The 26490-nt window shown below is 44.7% G+C and overlaps 2 protein-coding genes across 2 annotated transcripts; both read left to right on the plus strand.

Annotated features, from left to right (window-relative positions):
• Positions 1–835: 835 nt before the first annotated feature.
• gucy1a1 (guanylate cyclase 1 soluble subunit alpha 1) lies at positions 836–6935 on the plus strand (the record flags this gene model as incomplete). The annotated part of the gene is made up of 8 exons (XM_079730308.1): positions 836–1075; positions 1371–1438; positions 1660–1736; positions 1853–2619; positions 3655–4140; positions 5264–5407; positions 6117–6271; positions 6737–6935. 8 exons carry the CDS (start codon positions 836–838, stop codon positions 6933–6935), a joined length of 2136 nt encoding a protein of 711 aa, XP_079586434.1.
• A 1593-nt stretch (positions 6936–8528) lies between these two features.
• On the plus strand, positions 8529–26490 carry gucy1b1 (guanylate cyclase 1 soluble subunit beta 1). Its single transcript, XM_079758700.1, has 13 exons — positions 8529–8653; positions 8982–9055; positions 9755–9855; positions 10204–10322; positions 10523–10720; positions 12494–12724; positions 14169–14285; positions 14647–14780; positions 19192–19389; positions 21386–21623; positions 23139–23279; positions 25271–25425; positions 25900–26490. Exons 1-13 carry the CDS (start codon positions 8651–8653, stop codon positions 26036–26038), a joined length of 1848 nt encoding a protein of 615 aa, XP_079614826.1. The 5' UTR covers positions 8529–8650; the 3' UTR covers positions 26039–26490.

Genomic DNA, 26490 nt, shown 5'->3' on the forward strand with positions numbered 1-26490 from the left:
AAACATATCTGCAAAGCACAATATCTGCATGTGTGTACAAAATCGACATTGCAGTGGTCATTCATTAATTAAATCTTCGTGTACATAACTGTTGTTAGACAGAGCAATGAATTATTTTAAAATAACATTTTTTTATGCATTATGAAACTCCAACTCCAAATTTCATTAAAATGTATATTGCTACGATTTTGATTATTATTAGGATAATAACATGATTAATACGAATAGTAATAATAATTATCATTATTATTGTTATTATTTAATTATTATTATTTAATTGAATATGTAACACATGCTGGAGAAATTATTTCCTTTTCATTGATTATACTAATATGATATGCTATTGTCAATTCTGATTAACTGATTTTTATTCCTTCCGTTGGGTATGTTCTTGGGGTAATGCTGACCAAGATTTGTAATCGCGCATGTAATCGTAGTTAAAGCTTTTACGCTGGCGGCCAATTTGTTACCAGACAGCGCAATACGCGCACAGTCCCCAGAAAAAAAAGCACTTCAGTCTGCAGCTGATAGGTTGTCAGCCTCTACCAACCTACTTGCGCATCGATTGGTCCACCCGGTTCTTCACCAGGATCTCATTGGCTTTTCATGATGGTAGTTCACTGTCGCCACATGCTCGTTTACTTTAGAATGAATACAGATTTGGGGATTTTTTCGTTGGTCATTTGAATCAGGAGTCAGAGCGCCAGGGACTCGGAGCATCGCTTGGCCACACCGCCGAAGAGAGAATGATGGAATTTCGCTTCGGCAGCACAGTGGCCTGAGGATAATTATCTGCCAGCTGAGATTAAAGAAAAAAGAGATACGTAGGGTAAAGATGTTTTGCACGAAGCTGAAAGATCTGAACATTTCTGGAGAGTGTCCATTCTCCAGCCTCGCCAAGAAGAGTGAGTCTGGAGACTTTGAGGATTGCTCCAGTGACGCCGCGGATATATTGCCTATTTCTAAGGATGTGCCAGAGAAAAGCGGCGAAGGTCTACCCCCACAGAGACTATCCAGATTGAAAGTTAACCTTCATTCACTTGGAGAGAGCATCCGAAAACTGGCTAATCCCGAGGTCAGTCTGAAATACAATGATCATCAATTAACCCTAATTAACATGGTACTGCAAGAACGTGTTATACAACGGCTGACAAAATATTAGATATTACAGATTTATTATGCAAGAATTTGGCAGGCAACGTTCTCGTGTTTCAGCCCTCAATTATAAATAAATGGGCTGTAGTCCCTGGTGGTGGGCTAAATTGATTAACGTTTCGTTTACAAATGCCTGTTTTTGTTTTTGATTAAAGGTTTTTTTTGTATTCAAATAAAAAGCTGCAGGCCTCTAACTTGCCTAATACTTTCAACAGTTTCAAAGACTGCACACTGCTCTCGATCGAATAGTGAATTCTAAAATACACACGAGAGACAACGAAAGGTAAGACAAGTGGAAAACTGATGTCTATCTTGGTAATGCTGAGCTTTTATTTATGCATGAGACCTGCTGCTCCGTAGGCCTAATAGCGTCACGGTGACTTACATATTGGGTAAACAACATTCATATAAAAAAAAAACTAAAATGTGGGCTTTGAGTGACTTGGACATGACAAGTCTTTTCCCTTCCAACACTACTTTCTACCAATGTCTTTTTCCCTTCAGCCTAGAAACATGCCCATGCTCTTGTGACAAACCAGAACATCTACTACACATAATGACGGAGTACTCCACCAAAACAGGTAAGAAGCATGCGTCTCCATGCACACATCCCCCATACTCGCACACTGCTTTACGCCCGTGACCTGGCCGTCCCTGACCTGTGCTCCGTGACCCCGGGGGGGCTCCGGTGGTACAGGGATCCCAATGGAGGCGGTGCAAGAGGCGTTGGGGGAGGAGCTCTTCCGGATGTGCTACGAGGAGGACGGCCACGTGCTGAGAGTGGTCGGCGGCGCCCTCCACGACTTCCTCAACAGCTTCAACGTCCTGCTGAGACAGAGCAGCGGCGGGTCCAAACGGTCGCGCTCCGACTCTGACGCCGCCGCCGCCGCCACCGGCCCGGGGGGCCCAGCCCGCCACGAACCCTCGGTGCTGTGCCTGGACAAGGACCCGGGCCTGCTCACCGTGTACTACTTCAACCCCCAACCCATCACGGAGCTCTTCTTCCCTGGCGTGATCCGCGCGGCCGCCAGGGTGCTGTACCACACCGTCGTGGAGGTGGTGCTCACGGACCCGGCGGGGGCCGGCAAGGACTGCATCCTGCAGGCCAGCCCCCAGCACAGCCTGCGCTACACAGTTGTGGTGAAGGACACCCGGAGCCTCAGCCCCAGCCCGCTGAGAGCCACCTCGGCCGGGACCTTCCCCAGCTCCCTGTTCTGCACCACCTTCCCCTTCCACCTGCTGCTGGACCAGGACCTGCTGCTGCTGCAGATTGGACACGGCCTCCGCAAGAGGCTCTCCCGCAAGGAGGGCCCGCTGAGGAGGGTCACCTCCTTCCACGAGCACTTCTGCATCGTGTCGCCCCAGATCCGGTGCTCCTTCCAGGGCATCCTGACCATGCTGAACACACAGTTCATCATCCGGATCAGGCACACGGACGGCTGCAGCGCGGACGGCAAAGGGAAGGTAGGCTGGCAGCGCTGACCAGGTGCCTCAGTCGGGCATCAGCAGCTGGATGAATAGCTAAGGCTGCTTAGGCAATTCATTAGCGTACATGCTAACCCCCACCCTCTCTTTCCCAACTCATAGCCCAGAGTGAAATATCAACACTACCCCTCCCTCTTCCCCCTTCCAGAGGAGTTCCCAGGGGCAAATGTCTACCCCTGTCTTCCATCAAAGGCATAGCGATGCTCATCTGTTTATATTGAGCTGTATATCAGCCCAGAGTTGTTGTACAGCACCATGGCTACCCTGCTGGCTTCTCTGGATGTTAAGCAGAGCTGGCCCCGGTCCATCCCTGGAGGGGAGACCAGTTGGTGCTGGTAGAGGTGTTGGAGGGCCAGTAGGAGCCGCTGATCCCTCTGCCCTGTTTCATGTCCCCAACACCCCAGGACAGAGATGGGGACATTCAGATGAGATGTTAAACTGAGGTCCGGACTCCCTGCTTTCACTAAGGGTATCATCACCAGTAGTGATAGTGGTGCTAACTCTGTTGTCCTAGCCAAAATCCCAACCTGGCTGTTATACCAACATGGTCACGTAATCGTACCCTGTTCTCTAAATGGATAGTTTCACTTTTCACCTATCCGCATTGACAGCAAGTATGTGGCGAGCATTCTGGCTGCTGTGCATCAAGCTAACAAAACCAACCATCGGATGGGGTTCTTTCGCCTGTCATACAAGCCCGAGAACACCATTCAGCATCCAAACAAGTGTTCAAATGCTAGCAAACTGTTTCTATTTTACTAGTGCTGTGGACAGCACTTCAAGGCAATGACTACTTGAATATGGATAGTAATCTAACAGCCAGCATTGTTCTGTATTTACCTTGGATGGTGAAAAAAAGTGTGTGTTTCTCTGTCTGCCTTGTGAGTTTCCCATCGCTGGTTCTACTGTGACAGAATAAGGTGGATGAGTAGAAACATTATTGATCCCTTGAAAACATTCTAAAAGGTTTAACAATTCGACCATCACCCTCCCTCCCCTTCCCTCTCCTGCCAGCCGATGGACCTGAAGGGCCAGATGATCTTTGTGTCCGAGTCCAACGCCGTCCTCTTCCTGGGCTCCCCGTGCGTGGACAAGCTGGAGGAGCTGACGGGCCGCGGCCTGTACCTCTCCGACATCCCAATCCACAACGCCCTGCGCGACGTGGTGCTGGTCGGGGAGCAGGCCAAGGCCCAGGATGGCCTGAAGAAGCGCCTGGGGAAGGCCAAGACGGCGCTGGAGCACGCCCACCAGGCCCTGGAGGAGGAGAAGAAGAGGACGGTGGACCTCCTGTTCACCATCTTCCCGGGCACCGTGGCCCAGGAGCTGTGGCAGGGCCACACGGTGCAGGCCAAGAAGTTTGACCGCGTCACCATGCTGTTCTCGGACATCGTGGGCTTCACGGCCGTGTGCTCGCGCTGCACGCCCATGCAGGTGGTGACCATGCTGAACGAGCTCTACACTCGCTTCGACCACCAGTGTGGGGAGCTGGACGTGTACAAGGTACGCTCCCGGGAACTGAATCAGGCCACCGCCTTGATGAGCTGAACGCCTATCAGATAACTTCTTAAACATTTTTTTATAATGTTGAAATGTATTGTTAAAAATTAATCCATTTCCACATGAATTTGTCGTTACCTACATGTAGGCTTATGTATTTGATGAATTGGTGAATATACCGTAGTAATTACTATATTCTTTAAATAATATTGATAGTGTAACATGTAGATTTATGGGAATCACATTATATAAATAGGTTTAGGCCTAGGTAATGTTTTACTAGTTTGATTGGTTTATAGTTTACATTTATTAGAGTTGTATTTCTTTAGAAGCTAACGCAATAATTGTCGAATACAATGGACGTCAGTTTGTGAACTAAAACCTCCTAAAACCTAAATCCTACTTTTGACGAGACAAGGATGAGATAATCACCTTCCGTCTCACCAAAGAACACATGACCTTAGTCCGGTTCTCACATCACATATTCGTAAACAGCGTAAACAGAATGGCAGACCGTTTCAATTTTCTTGAGGATGGAGCTAGCCTGTTGCTCATAACTAGCATGACTGGAGGCAACTGCTCTCAATCGGCGAGGAGTTTGGCTAGTGTAATCAGAGTGTCATGGACGCATTACACAGAGAGTAGCGTGTTTGACAAATGTCTCGCAAAACACCAGGAAGTTAGGGTCTCCTTTAGGACCCTGTTTCATGTCCATATGTAGCTAAAAATAGCTACCTTCTTCTTTTTCAACGTGGCACAGCACTTGAGTTATGTATATAGTGTCTTTTTCCATCTAGGATTTAGAAGTTAACCCTTCTTCATGGCCCAGGGAGGAAACGGCTATTACATCCTGTCCCTTTTGTTGTTAAGAGTTTTTGTCTGCTTCATTTCTACCGCAATGTAAAAGGTTGTAGTTTGATTCATAGTGGATTGTGTGTATATATAAACAGTATATAAATACTGTATGTATATATATATAGAGAGAGAGCAAATGGCCAAAACAGCATTGCTTTGATAAGCATTATGCCATTCCTATTTACAATCGTAGAAGTTACTGTTAAATAAACGTTGTACCCAATAGGATTCATGCCTGTTTCAAAGAGCCATTTTTCCTTGTACTGTTTAGGTAGAGACTATTGGCGATGCTTACTGTGTAGCAGGTGGCTTGCACAAGGAAAGCGAGATGCACGCGTTCCAAATAGCACACATGGCGTTGAAGATGATGGAGCTATCCAACGACGTTAGGACTCCCACGGGAGATACCATTCAGGTGAGGAACATGCAAAACAAATTCTACTACTCATTCGTAAACTCAGTCGCCTTATGCACGGACAACATAGTAGAGAATAAAGGTGTTTTTTTTCAAAGCAACATTTCCAGAAGCTGAATAGAAACAAAAGAACCATTATGTTGCACATTGTATTTGTAGTACTTAATTGTGTAACATCTGCAGTAGCTGCTAAAATTTGCTGTACACGGGGAATGGGTTAGCCTAGCGATTGTTAGCACTTGCACTTGGCTCTATGAACATCTTTACTGTTCTGACAGCGATATATTGTTTCACTTCTTATGACAAATATACTTATTGTAAGTCGCTTTGGATAAAAGCGTCTGCTGAATGCACTAAATGTAAATGTAAATGTATTTACTATTTACTACTGAATTACTGGTATGCAACTGAATGTTTAAAGTCATTGAACTATGGCAGGTGTGCCATTCGGAATGCATTGGGAAATTGATAGTGTAAACAAGCATTGCCCATTATGTATTTTAAGAAGTACATGTATCAAAAAAACATTCTCACCTCCAGAGTTCTGATTTGAACTGAGGGTTCTGATTTGAATTCAGAGTTTTGGTTTGAACTCTAGAGTTCTGCTTTGAACTCAGGGTTCTGATTTGAACTCAGGGTTCTGATTTGAAATTAGGGTTCTGATTTGTACTCAGGAGTTCTGATTGGTTGGTTGTTCTTTGTGTTCCAGATGCGTATCGGCCTCCACACGGGGTCGGTGCTGGCTGGCGTGGTCGGGGTCAAGATGCCGCGCTATTGCCTGTTCGGCAACAACGTAACATTGGCTAACAAGTTTGAATCTGGAAGCCAACCGAGTAAAATCAACGTCAGCCCCACTACTTACGGGTGAGTGCCCCGACCCCTCTGAATAACACAGGACCCGAGGTATCCAATAGATCGCTCTAACTGTAACGAGCTGTTCCGTTGACTTACTCATTAATACCGTGATTTAATAACACCAAACACATTATTAAACTCATTATAAACATAGGATGAAAAATGATTTCCTTAAGCAATAAAGCTTTTTCACGTTTGAAGTTAAACAATTACCATTGCATCCTCTCTTTGATTCTGTTCAGAGCATCGCTATTAAATTACAACATGAGAACATTTTATAAAATCGAACTTTATACAAACAAGAATGCCAACCTGCTTGAATTCATACGTCACATTCAAGTGCTCTCGTACATGCTCATGGTCTTTACCGTAAGTCCATCTCATTCCCATCGCATCTGTGAAGCAGAACCTCGCAGTGTTTCCTGGTTTCCTCCGCGGATGATAGATGCCTTATTTTCCTGTTCTCTGTCCTAGACTGCTGAAGGACTGCCAGGGGTTTGTCTTCATTCCAAGGAGCCGACAGGACCTTCCGGCCAATTTTCCAGACGATATCCCTGGTGTTTGTTACTTTCTGGAGCCCTCTGATAATATCCTCGGCGGTGATTCCATGAATGACTGTCTGCAGAAAAAGCTGGAGCAGAACACCACCACCACCACAACCACTACAAACTGAAACTGAAACTAAAACTAGAAAATTAACATTAATGAATTCCAAGTATGTGTTTTCAGTTTTTTGTTTTGGAGCTACCAATAAAACGAGGGTGTTTATATTTTAAAGCATCGGTATAGGTTTGTTGTTTTAATAACTTGTAGAACTGTATGTATAGTCGGTGTAGTAAGTGAGAGAGAGAGAGAGAGCGAGAGAGAGACAGAGAGACAGAGAGAGAGAATTTAAATGAAACACAACCTGATCAACTTTGTGATCATCATCATGGCTTCCATCAAGAAGAAGAATATCTTGAAGTTATTTTCATTCCTTAACGTAGTCAACCATGAATATGAAGTGCAAAAAAGCAGGTCAAGTGTCGTATTTTGTCATTTGACATGCATCTATTTAAAATGAACATCTCGTGTCAAATATTGTGTTGTCACAAAATCCCTAAAGAATCCAGAACTGATCTCTAAATATAGAGGACCAGGAAATATAATAACTACATTTCCTGTGAAAGTGAACATTTGGATAGATATAGGGGTTCACCTATGACCGTTACATTCCAGTATTCACGTCTCCTTCCCTCTGCAAGTTGAAACAGAACAGATAAACTCAAGGTGCCTTATGGGAAATGTCAGCTGTAGCATGGGACAAACACACCCCTTCCTCTTTGTATTACTGTATATGTGCATTTTCTATTCTTCATAGCTAGGGATAAGGCTAATGCATTGTGTACATTAACGCTTGTGATACATATGTATAAATGTCAAGTATATGTTTTACAACGTTTTTGTTGTTTTTACAGCACAGTATGCATTCTTAAACTCATGTTTAAAAGATCCAAATCATTCCAAAATACACACCCTAGGCACAATATATATATATATATATATATGTGTATGTGTCCTAGTGTGTTTTTCTAATTATGTAATTGCACATTTTCCTAAAACATACGACAACCACACAGAAGAAAACAATGAATGTTATAACACGTGTATGGAATTTAAAGTATTAATATTATTATAGTTTGTAATGTAATCAAAGCACAATAAATATTACAATGACAATACTTGCTTTACGAGTTAACTGGGATTTACTTACTTTCAATACGATAATTACAATTATAATTATGATAATAATAATTAATATGGTTATTATTATTATGTGCTTCTACTACCACTACTTGTAATAGTGGTAGTAGAAGCACCTAATAATAACTATGCATTGTATTATATAAATGTAATGGATATATATATATATATATATATATATATATATATATATATATATATATATATATATATATATATATATATATATATATATTATTTACAATTTTATAAATATATATATATATATATATACGTATAGTATAAACATAAAGATATAGACACATCACATTAATCACACTGGGATACTCATTTGTATATCTTTCTGAAGAAGATCCCTTCGCCTTGCCAGGGTCACACGCTCTCTAGACATCACTGGTCTAGTGAGGACCTCTGGATTATCAACATCAGTGGTTCAGCCCTCAACCCGCTTCCAGTGGTCTCTAGTATCATGCGTCACCGCCTCCTGACCTCCTATTGGACGACGTAAGAGTCGGAGCTGGCTCGGGAAAAAAGGAATGGACGCTCCGCGACGCAGCAGCATCCATAACAAGTGATGAGGGTTTTATAAAATACGACAGTCACATCCCAAAATATTAAACGAAAGAACGAAGAGCAGCCTATATAATGGTACGTGCATCGTTTTTTTACGTCGTCAACAAGCTATTATACTTCAAGTGTATTTGCGGGCGTCGGACGATGGGGATGCGGTCTATTTTCGTTTGACGTTTCCTGCTGCGACTGGGACCACTATTTGGTTATATATAATATGATATCATGTTATGGTATACTGTTTATGATATGAATGCATACATGTCTGTTGACAACTAATATTAGGGTCGCGGAAGTATATTGATGTCAGCGCATCATGCAACTCAGTAGCGAAGAGGATACAAGAGTAAATATTAATTTTAATTTTCAGTCTGCTCTGTGGTATTAAATGTTATTTACATTTCAGTATGGCTTTGTGAACCACGCGTTGGAGCTGCTCGTACTGAGGAACTATGGTCCGGGGATTTGGGAAGATATCAAGTGAGTTTCTGAGTCCATGTTGCTTTTCTGGGTACAACTCGAAACGATTGCTAAACTATGGGTCAAAGCCATCAAACTTTTTCCAGAAAATATGTTAAGCAAACAGGCTTACCCCAATCAAAAAATTAGAAATGTACTATGTTCAATAACCTTCAAGAAATAGGCTAAAATGGGTAGTAAAAGTGATTTTATTTAAGAATCCTCACCAAAAACGTTCAAAGGTTTTTCAGTGCAAACATAACTAGCCTGCAAGAGAATTGCCCAGCGATCATTCATCGTGTATTATTTCAGCAGACTCAAATTTCTGGCTTTGTGACCGTTTAAAGTTTAAATGTGGTCTGTTAGGCTCCTGGGAACTCACCCAGCCTTTAAAGAAAAGCTTTTTTCCCCCTCAAATCCTTTTTCTTTTCCATCACCTCTTCCCTAGTATATCCATAAACCATAACTAATAAATAGTGTGGCTACGTGTAGCCTATTTTGAGCTTTGCTAACAATTACAGAATGTGCAGATTTGACACGTAATCTTTTTCAAAAGGCCTTTTGGGTCGTTTGTTCAGCTGTTAACATTCAGGAGCACACATTCCTGGCTACACTGAAGAAGTATATCTATATTCCATTCCATCAGCTGTCATCTCTTCCAACAGTTGTTGTCAACAGACATCCATATGATTCAGATTGAAATATGTCTGTTTGTTGCAGGCGAGAGGCCCAGCTGGATGTCGAAGGCCAGTTCCTAGTGAGAATTATTTACGATGACGCAAAAACCTACGATCTAGTGGCAGCCGCCAGTAAAGTCCTCAGTAAGTGATGTGTTTAGTCTTTGTTGTTTTTTATTACTAGTATACACACTATCTTACTAAGAATCATTCCTATTGCATTACTATACACTAGGGGGGGGGGGAGGATGGGCTAGTGGTTAGGGTGTTGACTCCCAGCTGAAGGTTTCTGCGGTCTAACCCCAACACCTGAGTCTAAAGGCGTTTTGCGTCCGCGGAAATGTACTGGTCGTGCGGATGAGCATGTGGTTCCGTTCATTCGCGGACCGTATACGCAAGATGCTGCAAAATATTTTATTTTATTTTATTACTATTTAGAACAAATGTGTTCATATGGAAGTACAGCCAACTGTTTTATATCATGTGTTTCAGAAATTGACGCGGGGGACATTTTACAGATGTTTGGGAAGATGTTTTTCGAGTTTTGCCAGGAATCGGGATACGACACTATCCTGCGAGTGTTGGGGTCAAACGTCCGCGAATTCCTCCAAGTAAGTATGGCTCGATTTTGAGGATTTCAGGTTATAAGTCAATTCATGGAAATTCATCACCTCATAAATTCAAACGTCCAGACTCCCTGCAAGAGTTTCCAATCTGTAGGATCGGGAAAAAACACCCGCGCAAAATCGGTCATTTTCTAAAAGAATCGTCTTTTTACCTCTGTGTTCGTAATTGTAAATGTCTTTCTCAGAACCTGGACGCCCTTCACGACCACCTGGGGACCATCTACCCCGGGATGAGGGCCCCGTCGTTCCGCTGCACGGACGCGGAGCGAGGCAACAACCTGATTCTGCACTACTACTCCGAGAGGGAGGGACTGCAGGACATTGTGATCGGCATCATCAAGACCGTGGCCCAACAGATCCACGGCACCGAGATCGAGATGAAGGTGTGGGACGCACTGTTTCGGTGCTCTCTTTGAACTTTTATTGTGAAGAAAAGCTAAGGCCCCCCAGCCCCCCCCCACCCCGCGCTTTGCGGTGAATGCTTCATACTCTTTCCAAACCTTTTGTTGTAACCTTGTTATTCAGAATGTGCTCAACATCATCACTTTTTGTTTAAATGGGTGTAATATTTACATTTACATTTACATTTAGGGCATTTAGCAGACGCTTTTATCCAAAGCGACTTACAATAAGTGCATTTGTTACAATAAGTACATTTGTCATAAGAAGTGCAACAATATATCGCTGTCGGTACAGTAAAGACGTTCATAGAACCAAGTGCAAGTATTACAATCGCTAGGCTAACCCATTCCCCGTGTAAAGCAGCGATAGCAGCTACTGTAGATGCTACACAATTAAGTACCTTGAATAAGTGTAATGTACAAGTGCCAGGACGTACAACATTCAATGGTGGCTGTACATTGGTTTCTATGCAGAGTCGAGATGAACTTTGAACAGGTGAGTTTTGAGTCTTTTGCGGAAGCTGGTGAGCGACTCTGCGGTCCTGACATCGATAGGGAGCTCGTTCCACCACTGAGGTCCCAAAACAGAGAAAAGTTGTGACTTTGCTGATCGACCTTTGCTTGCTCTTAGCGATGGTGGTACCAGACGTCCAGCTGAGGTAGTTGAGCGGAGGTATCGAGCTGGGGTGTGTGGCTTTACTAATGCTTGGAGGTAGGCAGGGGCAGTTCCATCGACTGCCTTGTATGCCAGTAATACCGCCATCAAAGGTTGTGGTTTTATTCTGTGTGTGTGTGTGTGTGTGGGTGTGTGTGTGTGTGTGTGTGTCTGTGTGTGTGTATGTGCAAAGGTTAGAATGTGTGTGTGTGGAGTTTGTCTTGCTGCGATGAAGAAGAAAACATCCCTGTTTTCTCTTCACATTCCAAGTTCAATTTTGGACTATGGAGAATATTAGCAAGTTGGAGCTGAGCTACGTTTCCCTTGACCCTTGAGTGTGCGCGTGTGTGTGTGTGTGTGTGTGTGTGTGTGTGTGTGTGTGTGTGTGTGCGTGTGCGTGTGTGTGTGTGAAAGCTGGATAATTCTGGTATGTCCACGGGGGAATACCGCCTTCCCTCCGTTCACCAGGTAGCTATCCTTAGCTCCGCTCTGAACTAATCACTGGGCTGAGACGCTCGACAACGGCCTCCATGAGATGACTTGCGTAACACCCGAAAAAAAGAGAACAGGAAAAATAAGAACCGTCAGGTGTTCCGAATGTGACACCCAAGTCTCTGGTGCTGTTGCCCACCGTTGCTACGGCAACAGGGCGCAGACAGCCCGCTCCCCGCGACACTGCGCCTTATTGGGGTACTCCCATTGGACAGGATGACACAAATACACACACACACATGCACAAACACACACACACGCACACTTGTTACGTGACAGCACCTGTTTAACACTAGCTGCGCTATATTATGTCCATCGTGTTTTTCGGACTCTTAAGAAATGTCATGAAAGAAAGGTTCACTGTTCACTGTTTTTAGATACAATTTTGTGGAAATCTGCTCTTTAAACAAACAAAAGGTTCTATTAACCCCTTTTTCGAACTACAAACACTAGTTCCCCCACGATATAACCCGTCACAGTTTTAACAACAGGGTTTGAAAAGCGTTTCCGCATTCGGACAAAATAATTCCGTTATTCTGAAGTAAAAATCGCTGTTCCACGAAACAAGCCCTTGTTCAGTTCCTGAAAATGACCAAATGCCCCTCCAGGTGATCCAACAGAAGAGCGAGGAGTGCGACCACATCAAGTTCCTGATCGAGGAGAAGGACTCGGAGGAGGAGGCCTTCTACGAGGACCTGGACGGCTTCGAAGAGAACGGCACCCAGGAGACCCGCATCAGCCCCTACACCTTCTGCAAGGCCTTCCCCTTCCACCTCATGTTCGACAAGGACCTGGTGCTCACGCAGTGCGGGAACGCCATCTACCGCGTGCTGCCCCAGGTGACCCCCCTGCACACACACACACACGCACGCACACACGCACACACACACGCACACACACACACACACACACACACACACACACACACACACACACACACACACACACACACACACACACACACACACACAAACAGACACACACAGTGTGTTCTAAATAATATGGTTCTGCTGGTCTTAATGACCTGGTTCTGCTGGTCTTAATGACCTGGTTCTGCTCTTCTTAATGACCTGGTTCTGCTGGTCTTAATGACCTGGTTCTGCTCTTCTTAATGACCTGGTTCTGCTGGTCTTAATGACCTGGTTCTGCTCTTCTTAATGACCTGGTTCTGCTGGTCTTAATGACCTGGTTCTGCTCTTCTTAATGACTTTGTTCTGCTGGCCTTAATAACCTGGCTCTGCTCTTCTTACTGACCTGGTTCTAGTGTTCTTAATGACCTGGTTCTGCTGGTCTTAATGACCTGGTTCTAGTGTTCTTAATGACCTTGTTCTGCCCTTCTTAAAGGGACACTTCACTCATTCAGAACCGGTGTTCTATCATTATATAATCGCTATTGTAATTTAAAAAAAAAGGTTTTTCTAACCCAGTCTTCCCTTGGCTCAGCTTTCCTAATCAAATTTTCTCCCGAGATGACGCGTTTGACGAGAACTTTGCTTGCCTGCTAGAAGGGCCGAGGACTGGTTCCGCAAATTTGTGAGCCCACCAATAAGGAATGAGGGGGGGCGGGAGCTCGTGTACGAGACGTAAACACAATGTCCGCCATGTTTCTTCACCGCTTAGCTAGAGAACAAAATTTCAATGTCAAACAGCCGAAGTGGATCTTGAAAATCTATTGTTGTATTTGGACATTCAGGGCTATTAGTATGAGCCAGAATACAGCCAGGAAGAATTGACACAAATAGAGGGGGAGGCTGTTGCAGCTGAACAAGCCTTGCCTGTTGCCGAGGACGAGGAGCCGGAGTGCGCCTGTTTGCTCTGTTTGCCTATAGACACTAACACAGAGTCCCTGTGCTGCAGCGAATTTCAGCAATGCCAGATTTTTTTATGCAGTACAGTAATATACAAATGATGCGTTTGAAAAAACGAGGGCAGAAGTCTAAACTAGTCAACGTATCACGGAGATATGTTTACACAAAGTTTACTCGCGCTACCACTCACGCTAGGAACATGGGTCCTTTCCCCTCCAAACATACAGGCGGGCGATGCAGCGAGCGCAATGCACTGTGGAAGTTGGAGGATTTCTTTCTTTTGAGCCAGAGAGACACTTTCTGCCTTTTCTCAGGCTAGGATGAATCGATTTAATTTATGATACATAGAATTATTTACTCCATATAACCTTCATATCTCCACCTGTGAAGTATCCCTTTAATGACCTGGTTCTGCTCTTCTTACTGACCTGGCTCTTCTCTTCTTACTGAGCCGGTTCTGTGCTGTGCTCTCCAGCTCCAGCCAGGGACCTGTAACCTCCCGTCGGTCTTCTCCCTGGTGCGTCCGCACATCGACTTCAGCTTCCACGGCATCCTGTCCCACATCAACACCGTGTTCGTCTTGCGGAGCAAGGTATGCAGGGACAGGAGAAGATGAGCTAGGAAACCCTTCATTCATCCCCTGAACAGGACAGATATTCAGAGTTTACAGTGGGCAACAATGGAAGGACAGCACAAATCAAACAACAAAAATGACTTGAGCAGTGAAGCCAATGTACACGTGAACAAAGTGTATTCATTTTCTAATTCTTTAGATTATCGAGAAAAATCGTATGGTGTTTTATTTTGATACACGTTTGTTTTGATAATTATTGTTTTCATTTATAATAAATGTATTTGATGACAATGATGGTGATAATGGGGAGGGTGGTGATGAGGACTATGATGATGATGATGATGATGGTGAATATGAGTATGATCGTGGTCCCCCCCAGGAGGGCCTGCTGAACGTGGAGCCGGTGGAGAACGAGGACGAGCTGACGGGCGTGGAGATCAGTTGTCTGAGGCTGAAGGGCCAGATGATCTACCTGCCAGAGGCCGAGAACATCCTCTTCCTGTGCTCCCCCAGGTAGGCCCCGCCCACTCCTCAGGTACCGCCCACTCCTCAGGTAGGCCCTCGGCAACTCCCCTTAGCAGGCTCTGCCCACTCCTCAGGTAGGCCGCCGCAACTCCCCTGCAGGCCTCGCCCACTCCTCAGGTAGCCCCTGCCCCATATTGGCCCCACCCACTCCACACATAGGTCCCTCCCACTCACCTTGACAGGCCCCATCAAGACCTCAGGTAGGCCCCGCCCACTCCTCAGGTACGCCCCGGCAACTCCCAAAGGTATTTATTATCTTTCAATAGTTAACTAGTCATAACGGCTTTTTCTGTCAGTATTCAAGCTACATGCTACTTGCAGCAAAACACAAGAAAACAAAAGTACATGGACACGCAAAGGCACAGGCGTGTCAAATTCGGGCACACACACACACACACACACACACACACACACACACACACACACACACACATACACATACTGCCACTTGGTATATAAAACAACAAAATTCCCACCTACTCACACACTTGAATCCCAACTCCCACAGGAATACCAAGGGGCCCACCATGACGGTGCGGATCCTTTCAGCAGCACATTCGCGTCATGCTAACTAAACCGAGTATTATTACTGTAATTAAACCATGAATCACGTCCCCTGCTCTCATTATACAGAGGGGGTTTCATGTGCTCGTATTCTGCCCTCCATTAGGCAACCTTTTGCCTCACAATCGTTTTAACAGCCATTATATCTCTGCTCACATCCAGCGGCCCGGACGGCTGAAGCAGCTAAATAAATAGCCGATGAATTAAAGAGCAAATAAAACCTCCCGAGGGAAAATGACGGCAGTTGGTTACGGTAATTTTTTCTTCTGCGCGGAACCCGTAAAGCATTTCTGTTATAAACATTGAATTACTGTCGCGAGTTGACATTAAGACGATGAGAACCAAGGAGGGGTCAGTCCTAGAGGTTCAGGGAATTAACCGATGAGTACTTGTATGTGTTTAACTGTGTGTATACTCCTTTTGATTTGCGTTGAAGTCGATAGAAAGTCCCTCGTAACAGAATCATATTAGCTTAAGAAAGTCCCTCGTTACAGAATAGTATTAGCTTAACATTTAGCTCATCTGAAAAAAAATCCTTTCCCATGCAATACAAAAACACAGGAAATACATAGAACATCTCTACACAAGGTCAGGTTTTAGCATCGGAATGTTGTGATAAACTTGGTTATGAAAATGACACAAAGACTCAATTTCAAAGTGTACTGCGTCAAAAGGCAACACATATCTTGCTGCCTTTAAATGTATCATCATGTAAACTGCCAGATCCGTTAACGATCCGTTCCCTCCACAAGCCAATGTGACCTAAGCACAACCAATCACAGTTCTACAAAATCCATATCTATATATATATACATAAATATATCATCTCATTGTTTCTGTGCAAGGTTTCTCTGACCTTTTCCACCAGAGAGTTCAGTGCTAGCAAAAGAATGGTTGCCCAGGGGCCGGGAGAGACCGACAGATTCAAAATGTCACCAAGACGTAGCGCTCTCCTTTGTCCCACGCTGCAGTCCTGGTCAGGGGGAGCTGGTGACATCACTGACCTGTGTGTGTTTGTGTGTGTGCGCTTGAGTGTGAGTGTGGGTTTGTGTATGTGTCTGTGGTTTGTGTGTGTGTGTGTTTGTGTGTGTGTGTGTGTGAGTGTGTGTGTGTGCGTGTGAATGTGTGTTTTTGTGTGTGTGAGTGTGTTTGTGTAAGTCTGATTGTGTGTGTGTGTGTGTATGTTTCAGTTTGTTCTCTCCTCCCCTGTGTTGGTCATCCCAGCTGCTGCTACTGTAGTCGTCGTAGTAACGCCTGAAACATATTTATTTCACGCTTCGGCGAGCAACAGGGCCAATGAAAGGATTGCCTTGGCTCAGGGAGCTTTCAGTGTGTGTGGTTTCTGTGAGTTTCTGTGTGTGCGAGTGTTTGCGTGTGTGCATGTGTGTGTTTGCATGTGAGTGTGTGTGTGTTTGCGTGCGTGAGTGTGTGTGTGTGTGTGTGTATCTGTGTGTGCGTAAGTGTGTGTGTGTGTGTGTGTGTGTGTGTGTGTGTGTGTGTGTGTGTGTGTGTGTGTGTGCGTGTGTGTGTGTATGTGTGACTCAGAAGGTGCTTACGCGGCCTTAAGACTACTGTATGCGTACACTGGGAGGTGAGGGGAGGATGGTATGGGGTGGGGGGCTGTACTGCTGTTGTCTGGGTCTTGTGGGGGGGTGGTGTATTTCATTACAAATACATGAGATGGTAAACAGACTGTGGCCATCTCTGGCTTTTTAAACTAACACAAAACACATACAAGCATACACACACACACACACACACACAAAATAAAACAAACACACGCATGCACGCACATGAGCACACATATGCACACACACAAGCATACACACACAGAAATGCATGCATGCAGGCACAATAGCACAACCACACAAACATACACACAAACACAGGTCTATATTTGAATGCAGATGCAGCTCTCTGCTTGTCTTCCAGACAGCCTCTGCTCTCTCTCTAGAGGAGGGTGGAGGGTTATAGGATGCCATGTTCTTTACTGAAAATGTTTTATCGCTGTGATTTTTTGCATTGCCATGGTAACACTGTGAATCACAACAATAACACAAGGCGTTGTCTTTGTCACAAAGTAATTACGTGTGTGTGTGTGTGTGTGTGTGTGTATGTGTGAGATCGTGTGCACGTCCAATGAGATCATTACGTGTGCATTGTACACAGTGTATTATTATTAGATCCATCAGACATTAGCTGACACCCAGCGCTGAACTGAGCTCGGAGCTTACATCCAGGTCTGTAGCGGCCCAGCCAGTGGGCAGATGGCATGTCGAGTTATGTAACGTATGAAAATGGCTACATTACTTTACGACGACGTTGGCAGAGCCATCTGTACGCCAATGACCCTTATTTACAAATCCAAGGATTAGGGTTTCCGAGCGTCTTCAAGTGGGGTTGGAGCACTTAAGCCCCCTTAATGTCTGAGACTCAGCACTCCAAGAATTAACCAGAACATAAACAACAACTCTGCCAAGGAGAAAATTGTACTGTATCTGTGTATTTCCTTACAATGTGTACATGAGATGGTAAAAAGAGAAATCTATAGAGAAACATATTATATATAACATTATAGCAACTAACATAAATGTGGACATAAACAAGCAAAGAAAATGTGTAAATATTTGTATGCGCAAATGCAGTGTTTGTAATAACACTGTTTAAAAGAATGGCGTTGGGTAACGCCGTTATTTTTTCATTAACTGGGTATTCTATCTAATTACTGTTTCAGTCGTTATAACGCCGTTACTGTCCCTGAACGTTAAATGCGGTGCATTACTATGAATTGATTGAATAAAAATAAGCACACACACACACACACACAGATTCGATGAAGCAGCAGAAATGGTGAGTCTGGAGCAATCCGATGAAAAGTTGGCATTTTCAAGGTGGAGATATAAGCACTACTTCAAATTCATTGAGGTCAAAGGCAAGAACGTGCATGTAAACAACTCTCTTTTTAATGAAGCATCTCACAACGACGCACGCATCTACAAAGCTAACGGCCAAAAACACTGATACCTCCACCACCACAAATTCTTTAACATATAGCAACTTTTTTTTTACAGTAACGCAAATAGTTACTTTCCCTGGTAACTAGTTACTTTTATTATATAGTAATTTAGTTACTTACTCAGTTACTTTTTGGAACAAGTAGTGAGTAACTATAACTAATTACTTTTTTAAAGTAACGTTCCCAACACTGCAAAAATGTAATTCCAATGAATCATTTCTACCATTTTTTTTTAAATTATTGGTATCACCAATCAATGCACAAAAGCGAAAAAATACAACCGAAACAGAGAGACAGTCCAACATGTCCCAGAATCTTCTCAGACTACAGACCCAAAAGACCCCACCCGAGCTCCACCAGCAGTACCCCACCCACATCACACGTCTTTATCCTGGAAACCTTGATGGATTTCCCCAATGCCGACCTTCTCATCCTTTGTCTCCACCCTTTGAAATATTTTGTCTTAAAGGTGACCACCAGGTGTAAGTGTGATTAGCCGTTACAAGCCGTTTTGAAAATCTGCCTCTTCTGACATCACAAGTGGGCGCGTCCACCTAGATGTGTGCTGGATAGATCAACCTACCAGCCTACCCAGTGAACTGTAGCAAACGTTGCTCATCTATCCGTCATACATCTAGGTGGACACGCCCACTTATGATGTCACTAAAACACAGGAAGAGGCAGATTTTTGGCTTGTAACGGCTAATCACACTCACAACCGGTGGTATAATATGTCACCTTCAATATAAAAGAATGTAAACAACTAACCACATGTATCTACATTGGTGTTCCCGTCTCCTCCCCATGGCGTCCCCCCAGCGTGATGAACCTGGACGACCTGACGCGCCGCGGCCTGTACCTGAGCGACATCCCGCTGCACGACGCCACCCGGGACCTGGTGCTGCTGGGGGAGCAGTTCCGCGAGGAGTACAAGCTGACCCAGGAGCTGGAGATCCTCACGGACCGCCTGCAGCACACCCTGAGGGCCCTGGAGGACGAGAAGAAGAAGACGGACCGGTGAGGGGAGGGGACGAGGCCCAGCTCATTAGGCAGTCTGCGAGGAGGACGTGGGTCGCTCACGCGTAGGATAGCCTGGGGATTGGGGTTTGAGCCAGAAGGTTCTGGGTCCCCACCTCAGCGTCCGATCTGAGGTGCTCTGCATGAAGGGCCCGCCGACAGGGTCTGAGTCTTAAAGCTCAAGGTCTAGCTGTCGACGTTCTGAAGCAAGATGCTTGCTCGTGTTTGGTGTAAGCACATGGTTATTTATGTATTTCCAAGGTTTGACTAATTTCTAGAAATTGATGTTCGGTCAACAATCAATAGGGGAAACGTTTGAGTGTGCCACAAAGAAGGGTTTACAAACCCTCCCCTGCCTCCTCTGTCGTCATTTGAGTCCCGGTAATTCAGGGATTAATAGATCATACTAGTACAAGTGAGTGTCTTCGACCTCAAGTTTCTCCTTTAAAGTAAATAAATGTTACCGTCAAACCTTCAAAAAACGCTTTAAATATAATCTCATGGTTTATGTTATGCCGTGAACGATCATAATGATTGGATTAGAAAGGGAGGTTTTATGTGAACAATAATTGAGTCAGAAATAATTGACCGTAGACAATCACAGTTACAATAACAATTTCCCATCATTATACCAGCATTATGAACGATTATTGTGATGCTTGTCACAGACTTCTAACTGGAGTCCTGAGGACATGTTTCTCTATGTTGAGTTGATGATAATAGTTGAGTGGTGCATAAGGGGCGTAGCCGCGCCACAACGCCTCCTCCCAGGGAGAGACATGTTTGATTAGATGAAGATTCGTCGAGGAGGAGAAAGAGGAGGAGGAAGAGGAGGAGGAGGATTAGGAGGTAGAGGAAGTGGAGGAGGAAATGGTGGAGATAGAGGAGGTTGAGGTGGAGGCGAAGGAGGAGGAGGAGGTGGAAAAAGGGATGGAGGAGGTGGAAGAGGTTGAGGTAGAGGAGGAGGTGGAGGAAGAGAGGGTTGAGGTGGAGGCGTAGAAGGAGGAGGATGTGGAAGAGGAGAAGGAGGAAGGGGAGGAGGAGGAGGTGGAAGATGTCCAGGGAGATAGTGGGGAACAATGTTTAGAATTCACATCCACCAACCTCCTGTCTTTAAGGGTCCCTCCTTCTTCCCCTTCCACTGCTCTTAGATGTCTGACACAACGTCAGCACAACGACACAACAGCACACAACTCAATATGTGGATCATTCCCAAGACTCGACGTGGTTAACGAAATAAAAACGTAGAATGAGAGTGAACTATGTTTAAAGACAGTTATTTATTGGTTGTTCGCTGAGTGTGTTTTCATGCATGCATGTGTTACTCCCCCCCCACCCTCAGGCAGATCTTATCTTTACTGTTACCATAGAAACAACACCCTCCCCAACATGAGAACAGCTTGCTTAAGGAATTTGCCAAAAGATGGTGGTGGTTGTTTGAATGCTGACGGCGGTGGTGGTGGTGGTGGTAATAATTGTGGTGAAGGTGATGTTGATGGAGGCGGTGTTAATAAAGGTGTTGGTGGTGGTGATGTTAATGGAGGCGATGGTGGTGATGATAGTGGTGATGTTAATGGAGGCGGTGGTGGTGGTGATGGTGGTGATAATGAAGGTGGCACTGGTGATTTTGTTGGAGGCGGTGGTGGTCGTGTTAATAAAGGTGGTGGTGGTGGTGTTGATGGTGGCGGTGGTGTTAATAAAGCTGGTAGTGGTGGTGTTGATGGAGGCGGTGTTGGTGGTGGTGTTAATAAAGGTGGTGGTGGTGTTAATAAAGGTGGTAGTGGTGGTGGTGTTGATGGTGGTGGTGGTGGTGTTAATAAAGGTGGTGGTGGTGGGGATGTTGATGGAGCTGGTGGTATTAGGTGGTGTTGCGGTGGTATTGGCGGTTGTAAGCCCAGATAGAAAGCTCACGAACAAAGCGTTCCTTTGTTTTCCCTTCACGTTCCTCTGCTCTCTTCCTCTCTCCGGCGTTCATGACTTGCGTCTTTATCTCCAGATTGCTCTATTCCGTCCTGCCGCCGTCTGTTGCCAACGAGCTGCGCCACAAGCGGCCCGTGCCGGCCAAGCGCTACGACAACGTTACCATCCTGTTCAGCGGCATCGTGGGCTTCAACGTCTTCTGCAGCAAGCACGCCTCGGCCGAGGGGGCCATCAAGATCGTAAATCTGCTCAACGATGTTTACACCCGCTTTGACATCCTGACCGACACGCGGAAAAACCCTTATGTATACAAGGTTAGAACCCCCCCGCTGCCACCAACACGCACTCATTGTCCTGTTGTGCTTTCCGTCCCTGGCATTTCAGATGCCAAACACACCGTCTGGATACAGACCTTGGACGAAGTTGAGTTTATAGATGTATTTTTTGTACCTGATATCAGCTGTTTAGATGTGGTCAAACGACCGCACTCTGAGTCATTCTCTCTGACTTCCATAAGAACCGCTTAAAGAAAACGTAATAAGATCCAATAGCGGGCATCACGTCATGCCGTCAAAGACTTGTTTTACAGCGTTTGAAGGGCCATTTCATCCTAAAACAAACGCAGCCTCACCTCTCTGAGCTGCAGCGACCTCTCCAGCAGCACAAGAATGGCTTTTATAGTCTCTGCAGTGCGGCAGATTTACACTCGAGGCTTTCAGACAAGAATGCACTTTAAGAAGCTAAACAGACACCGGCACTTCCCTGTGACGGTCTTCAGGCAGTGGGTCACCAAAAGAAGTAATATTTACGCTAGGAGCCCCACAGACTAGGTGGTCCCACCCGTCCTCTCTGCGTACACAGAGCCCCCTGAATGCCTTCGCGCTGAGGCAAGTGTTTAACGCATTGTCCTACAAGGTTTCAACATAACTTCTGGCCAGGCTTCAAATCCAAACAACAAGGGCCATTGTGACACACCCACACACACACATATACACACGTACAAGTTCACGCATGCATGCAAGCACACACGCACACGCCAAAAGTGATCCTAAAAGACACTTGTGCACACAAAAAAAGTTTTGTTCTTTTGTTCATCCCTAAAACACACAAGTTAATGGCCTAATAGACCTTATTCACCTAGCTGCCATCTTGTTTAGTTGGGCAGGGAAACCTTTGAATCTTGGCCGTGAGAACTCAATGGAATACATTCTAAGAGCCTGTGTCCACATAGCAGGTTGTTTCTGGCAGAACAGCGCTGGCCGGGCGCTGGGGAGCCAGCGCCCGGCCAGCTTGTTTGGTGAGAGATTGTTTGGTGAGAGATTTTTTTATTTTTTTTTAAACTACAAGATATCACCAACCGGCGTTTTCATCCTCATCTTCAAACCACTTATCCGGGGGCGGGTCGCGGGGGCTGCAGCTCCAGGTTTTTGATGTAACTTTGTTTTTTTATCTTTATTTGACAAAATGTTCTGGATAGACGGACACGGCAAGAACAAGTTCCCGCCCCTTCTCATGTATGATTGGTTACCTGTAAAGCAACCACAGTGACTTCCCCAGCACCTTCTGAAAAGTTATTATAAGTAATAGATATTTTCAACTAGAAGCGCTTTGAGCCCTCGATAAAAAGGTGCTTGTTGCAGCGGTTTGTTTCAGCAGGGAACACGCTCTCTCCTCTTTGGGGACAATTTAAAAACGCTGCCACTCAGGGAAATAATGCAATGTGGACAAGGGCCCTAAAAGCTCCTAGAGCCACAGGACTAAAGACAATGCATTGAGTTGTCATGGTAGGTACATAAGCTGTAGGTTAATAAGCTCCCTGCCCCACCCAGGTGGAGACGGTGGGAGACAAGTACATGACTGTGAGCGGGCTCCCGGAGCCCTGTGCGCACCACGCCCAGTCCATCAGCCACCTGGCCCTGGACATGATGGAGATCGCCGGCCAGGTGAAGGTGGACGACAAGCCCGTCCAGGTAGGCTTTCTCCCGCCCAAGACAGTGTAGGGATTGGGAGGTGCATTGTCAAGGATACAGGGTCAACAGACGTCTTTGGATATCATCACTTTGTGTAAAGGAGAACTGAATACTTTTGGTGTTTTGTTATAATAAGGAGGAGAAGAAGAAGAAGAACAACAATATATATTATTTATGAAGCAACTTCATAAATACTCAAGACACTTAACAAAGTCACATTAGTATATCAAAGTCAAATACATTTTTTGGGGTAATTAGGTTAATATATCCTAATAATTATCATATTTTGTAATTATCACGACAATATAATGTCCTTTATCCTGTTTCCGTTGTATCAATACCAACATATGCTTTACTTTTGTCTAACTTTGCCAAATAGTTTTCACATTGAAGCAAAACAAAGCAGCCGTCTTGTTGATCCAACACAGCACCCTTTTGTTTAACTAGAGTAGTTGAGTCTGTTATTGTAATTACAAAATATAACGGTTGATAAACTATGGAATATCATGTCTGGTTAACAAAAGTGTGTTTATTAGTGTTCAACAAAAAAAAAAGAAAAAAAAGGTTTTGGCAACAGCAGCAAGCTACAAATCATTCGCTGGGCCTCTGTGGTTAAAAATAGCCCGGTGCTCTTGTATCGTGCCAAACAGATAGTTTGTTCATCGCTTGGAACACAACAAGCATTAAAGGGTCCTAGGCCTACTAACATAAACTCTACTCTAAACCCTCAGACGGTACATAAATATTCTTACATCCAGACTAAATATAAGTCCAAATTCATTTGCTGCGGGAAGAGAAAAAGTTAATCGTCTCAGGTTCTAATTTCGTCTGCTGGCGATCTTTCTGGACCTCGACCAGGAGATATTTTCAGGAGCTTCTCAGGAACAAGCTGTATGGATTCAGGCCAAGAGACAGCAGGCCTCTTTAGCTGTCACTGCTACTTAGGAGAACAAATCTTTCGCTGAGCTCTTGTTTAGCATTCATCTGCACACCTTGAAATATTCAAGTGGTAGAACCAAAATGTGTAGAACATCGACAAAATGGTTTCGCCATTTTTCGGAACTTTCCATTTGAAACCCGTTTAACCAACGATTCCTGGGAAGTGGAATGGCGATTGTTGACAGGGCTTATCTCTGGACAACAAGGAAACTTATAGGAATGTTGGTACTTCACATTTATATATATATATATGCATATATGTATATATATATATATATAGAGTACATATTTTGAGAAAGGTATTATGCCACACTCTTCCCAAACAGAAACTGGGTTTGATGCCCTGCGATCCATAAAGTGTGAAGAATGTATTCCCATGCGCTTTCTCCTTCCCCAAAAGGCCTACATGCAGAGGCCTCCACTGCTGCCACAGGTCCGCCAATCAGCAACCCTACCATTGTCTATTATAAAGCCATATCCAACCTCACCCCTTGTTTTTGTCATTTAGAAAAGAGTGAATACTACAATCACCATAGCCACCAAATGGGAACACAGCGTTGTGTCTATATTAGGGACTAGCAGTGTAGCAGACCTCACACAGACACAGACCCAGACCCTGACACCAGGACCTCAGCCTGACAAGCAAGTGTAGACAAGCATATTGACAAAGTGATGAACAGTGGAGACACAAATTGCTGCTCTGCTTTCTGATTGGCTCCTATCTCAGACTTCAGTGCAACAAGTCGAAGGGCTGGCCAGACAGATGGGGAGGGAAGGGGGAGCCAAAGGGGGATAAAAACTAAAATAAAATAAGTAAATATTTTCAATGACAATATTTTCAATCAACATCCCATTTTCCATTTTTGCACCACAACATATGTTTATTTGAGGCATATTCCACACATAAGAAAAATATGTGGTTCACCCCCTTTTATAAATAGTCAGTCAGTCATTTGCCTAGCAACAACTGACTTGACGGAAACTCTCACTTCCACATGCTGAGCTGTGTAAGATGCATGTTCTCCTGACCTTTGACCTGTCCTGCGGGCCAGATCACCATCGGGATCCACACAGGAGAGGTGGTGACGGGGGTCATAGGTCAGAGGATGCCACGCTACTGTCTCTTTGGCAACACGGTCAACCTCACGAGTCGCACGGAAACCACAGGAGAGAAGGGCAAGATAAACGTCTCAGAGTACACCTACAGGTAAGGTCACTCTCTCTCTCTCTCTCTCTCTCTCTCTCTCTCCAACTCACTCTAGCCCTCTTACTCTCGCTCTCGCTCTCTCTCTCTTTGTCTCTCTCTCAATCTTTTTCGGTCTCGCTCTTCTCTTACTTCCACTCTCTTACTTTCTCTCTCGCTCTCTCTTCATCCCTCTCTCACTATTTCTCTGGCACTCTCTACCTTCTCTCTCTGTCTCTGACTCTTTCGCTTGCTCTCTTTGTCTCCTTTTCCCTCACCAACTCTTTCTCTGGCTTACTCTCAGTCTTTCTCTCCCTCCCTCTTTTTCTTGGTCCTTCTCTTTGATAACGTATGTTTCAGGAAAAGCGAGACCAGAGACAAAGACATTTGTAGAGACAAAAGTCACAGATACTCAAGGGAGAATCCAAATTGTGACACTGCACTTGAATGTAAACTAATCTCCATCTTCATAACATCACTTCCGGCCACTTCCTGCAGGTGTTTGCAGTCGGCTGAGAACTCGGACCCTCAGTTCGATCTGCAGTTCCGGGGTCCCATCACCATGAAGGGGAAGAAGGATCCCATGAAGGTGTGGTTCCTGTCTAGAAGAACTCCCCTAGAAGGCACCGAGAACTGAACGGCCCGGTAGAAACGTACAACAAAAACTCCTTCTAAACGGCTTGGTAAACGTACAAGGTAAAAAAATCGAAACACCCGGTAAACGTAAAACGAAAAATCTTTCTAAATGTACAAAGAAAACTCCAAATTCTGAAGGCCCGGTTTCACTGAAAACAGATGGAGAATTGGCACATTTGCATAGGCTGTTGAACTGGAGATTTTCCTCAGTGTAGTTGCTGCGGTTTGTGGTTGGGTGCGGCAGAGATTTTACCGCAAACATGCCATTTAATTTGGGTGAACATAACAATTTCGATTTCATTTTGAGTGCACTGCCCACCCCCCGTGCCCCCCTTGGTAACCTTGGTTACATCTTGATTCCTAGCTAGGAAACATGACCAGCATTTCTTCATCTCACAGTGTGGTGATTTCCTTCTGCAAGCAATTTTAGGAATACATGTCAAATTAGCTCAT

The sequence above is a fragment of the Pollachius pollachius genome (genome assembly GCF_949987615.1).
Source record: "Pollachius pollachius genome assembly, chromosome: 2".
In the NCBI taxonomy this organism is placed as follows: domain Eukaryota; kingdom Metazoa; phylum Chordata; class Actinopteri; order Gadiformes; family Gadidae; genus Pollachius; species Pollachius pollachius.

What these genes read in the sequence shown, in the direction of transcription:
- gucy1b1 (XM_079758700.1), top strand. An exon ending in AGCCGCCAGTAAAGTCCTCA is followed by an intron (nt 9,856 to 10,203) that starts GTAAGTGATGTG and finishes CATGTGTTTCAG; the next exon opens with AAATTGACGCGGGGGACATT. An exon ending in TCTACCGCGTGCTGCCCCAG is followed by an intron (nt 12,725 to 14,168) that starts GTGACCCCCCTG and finishes TGTGCTCTCCAG; the next exon opens with CTCCAGCCAGGGACCTGTAA.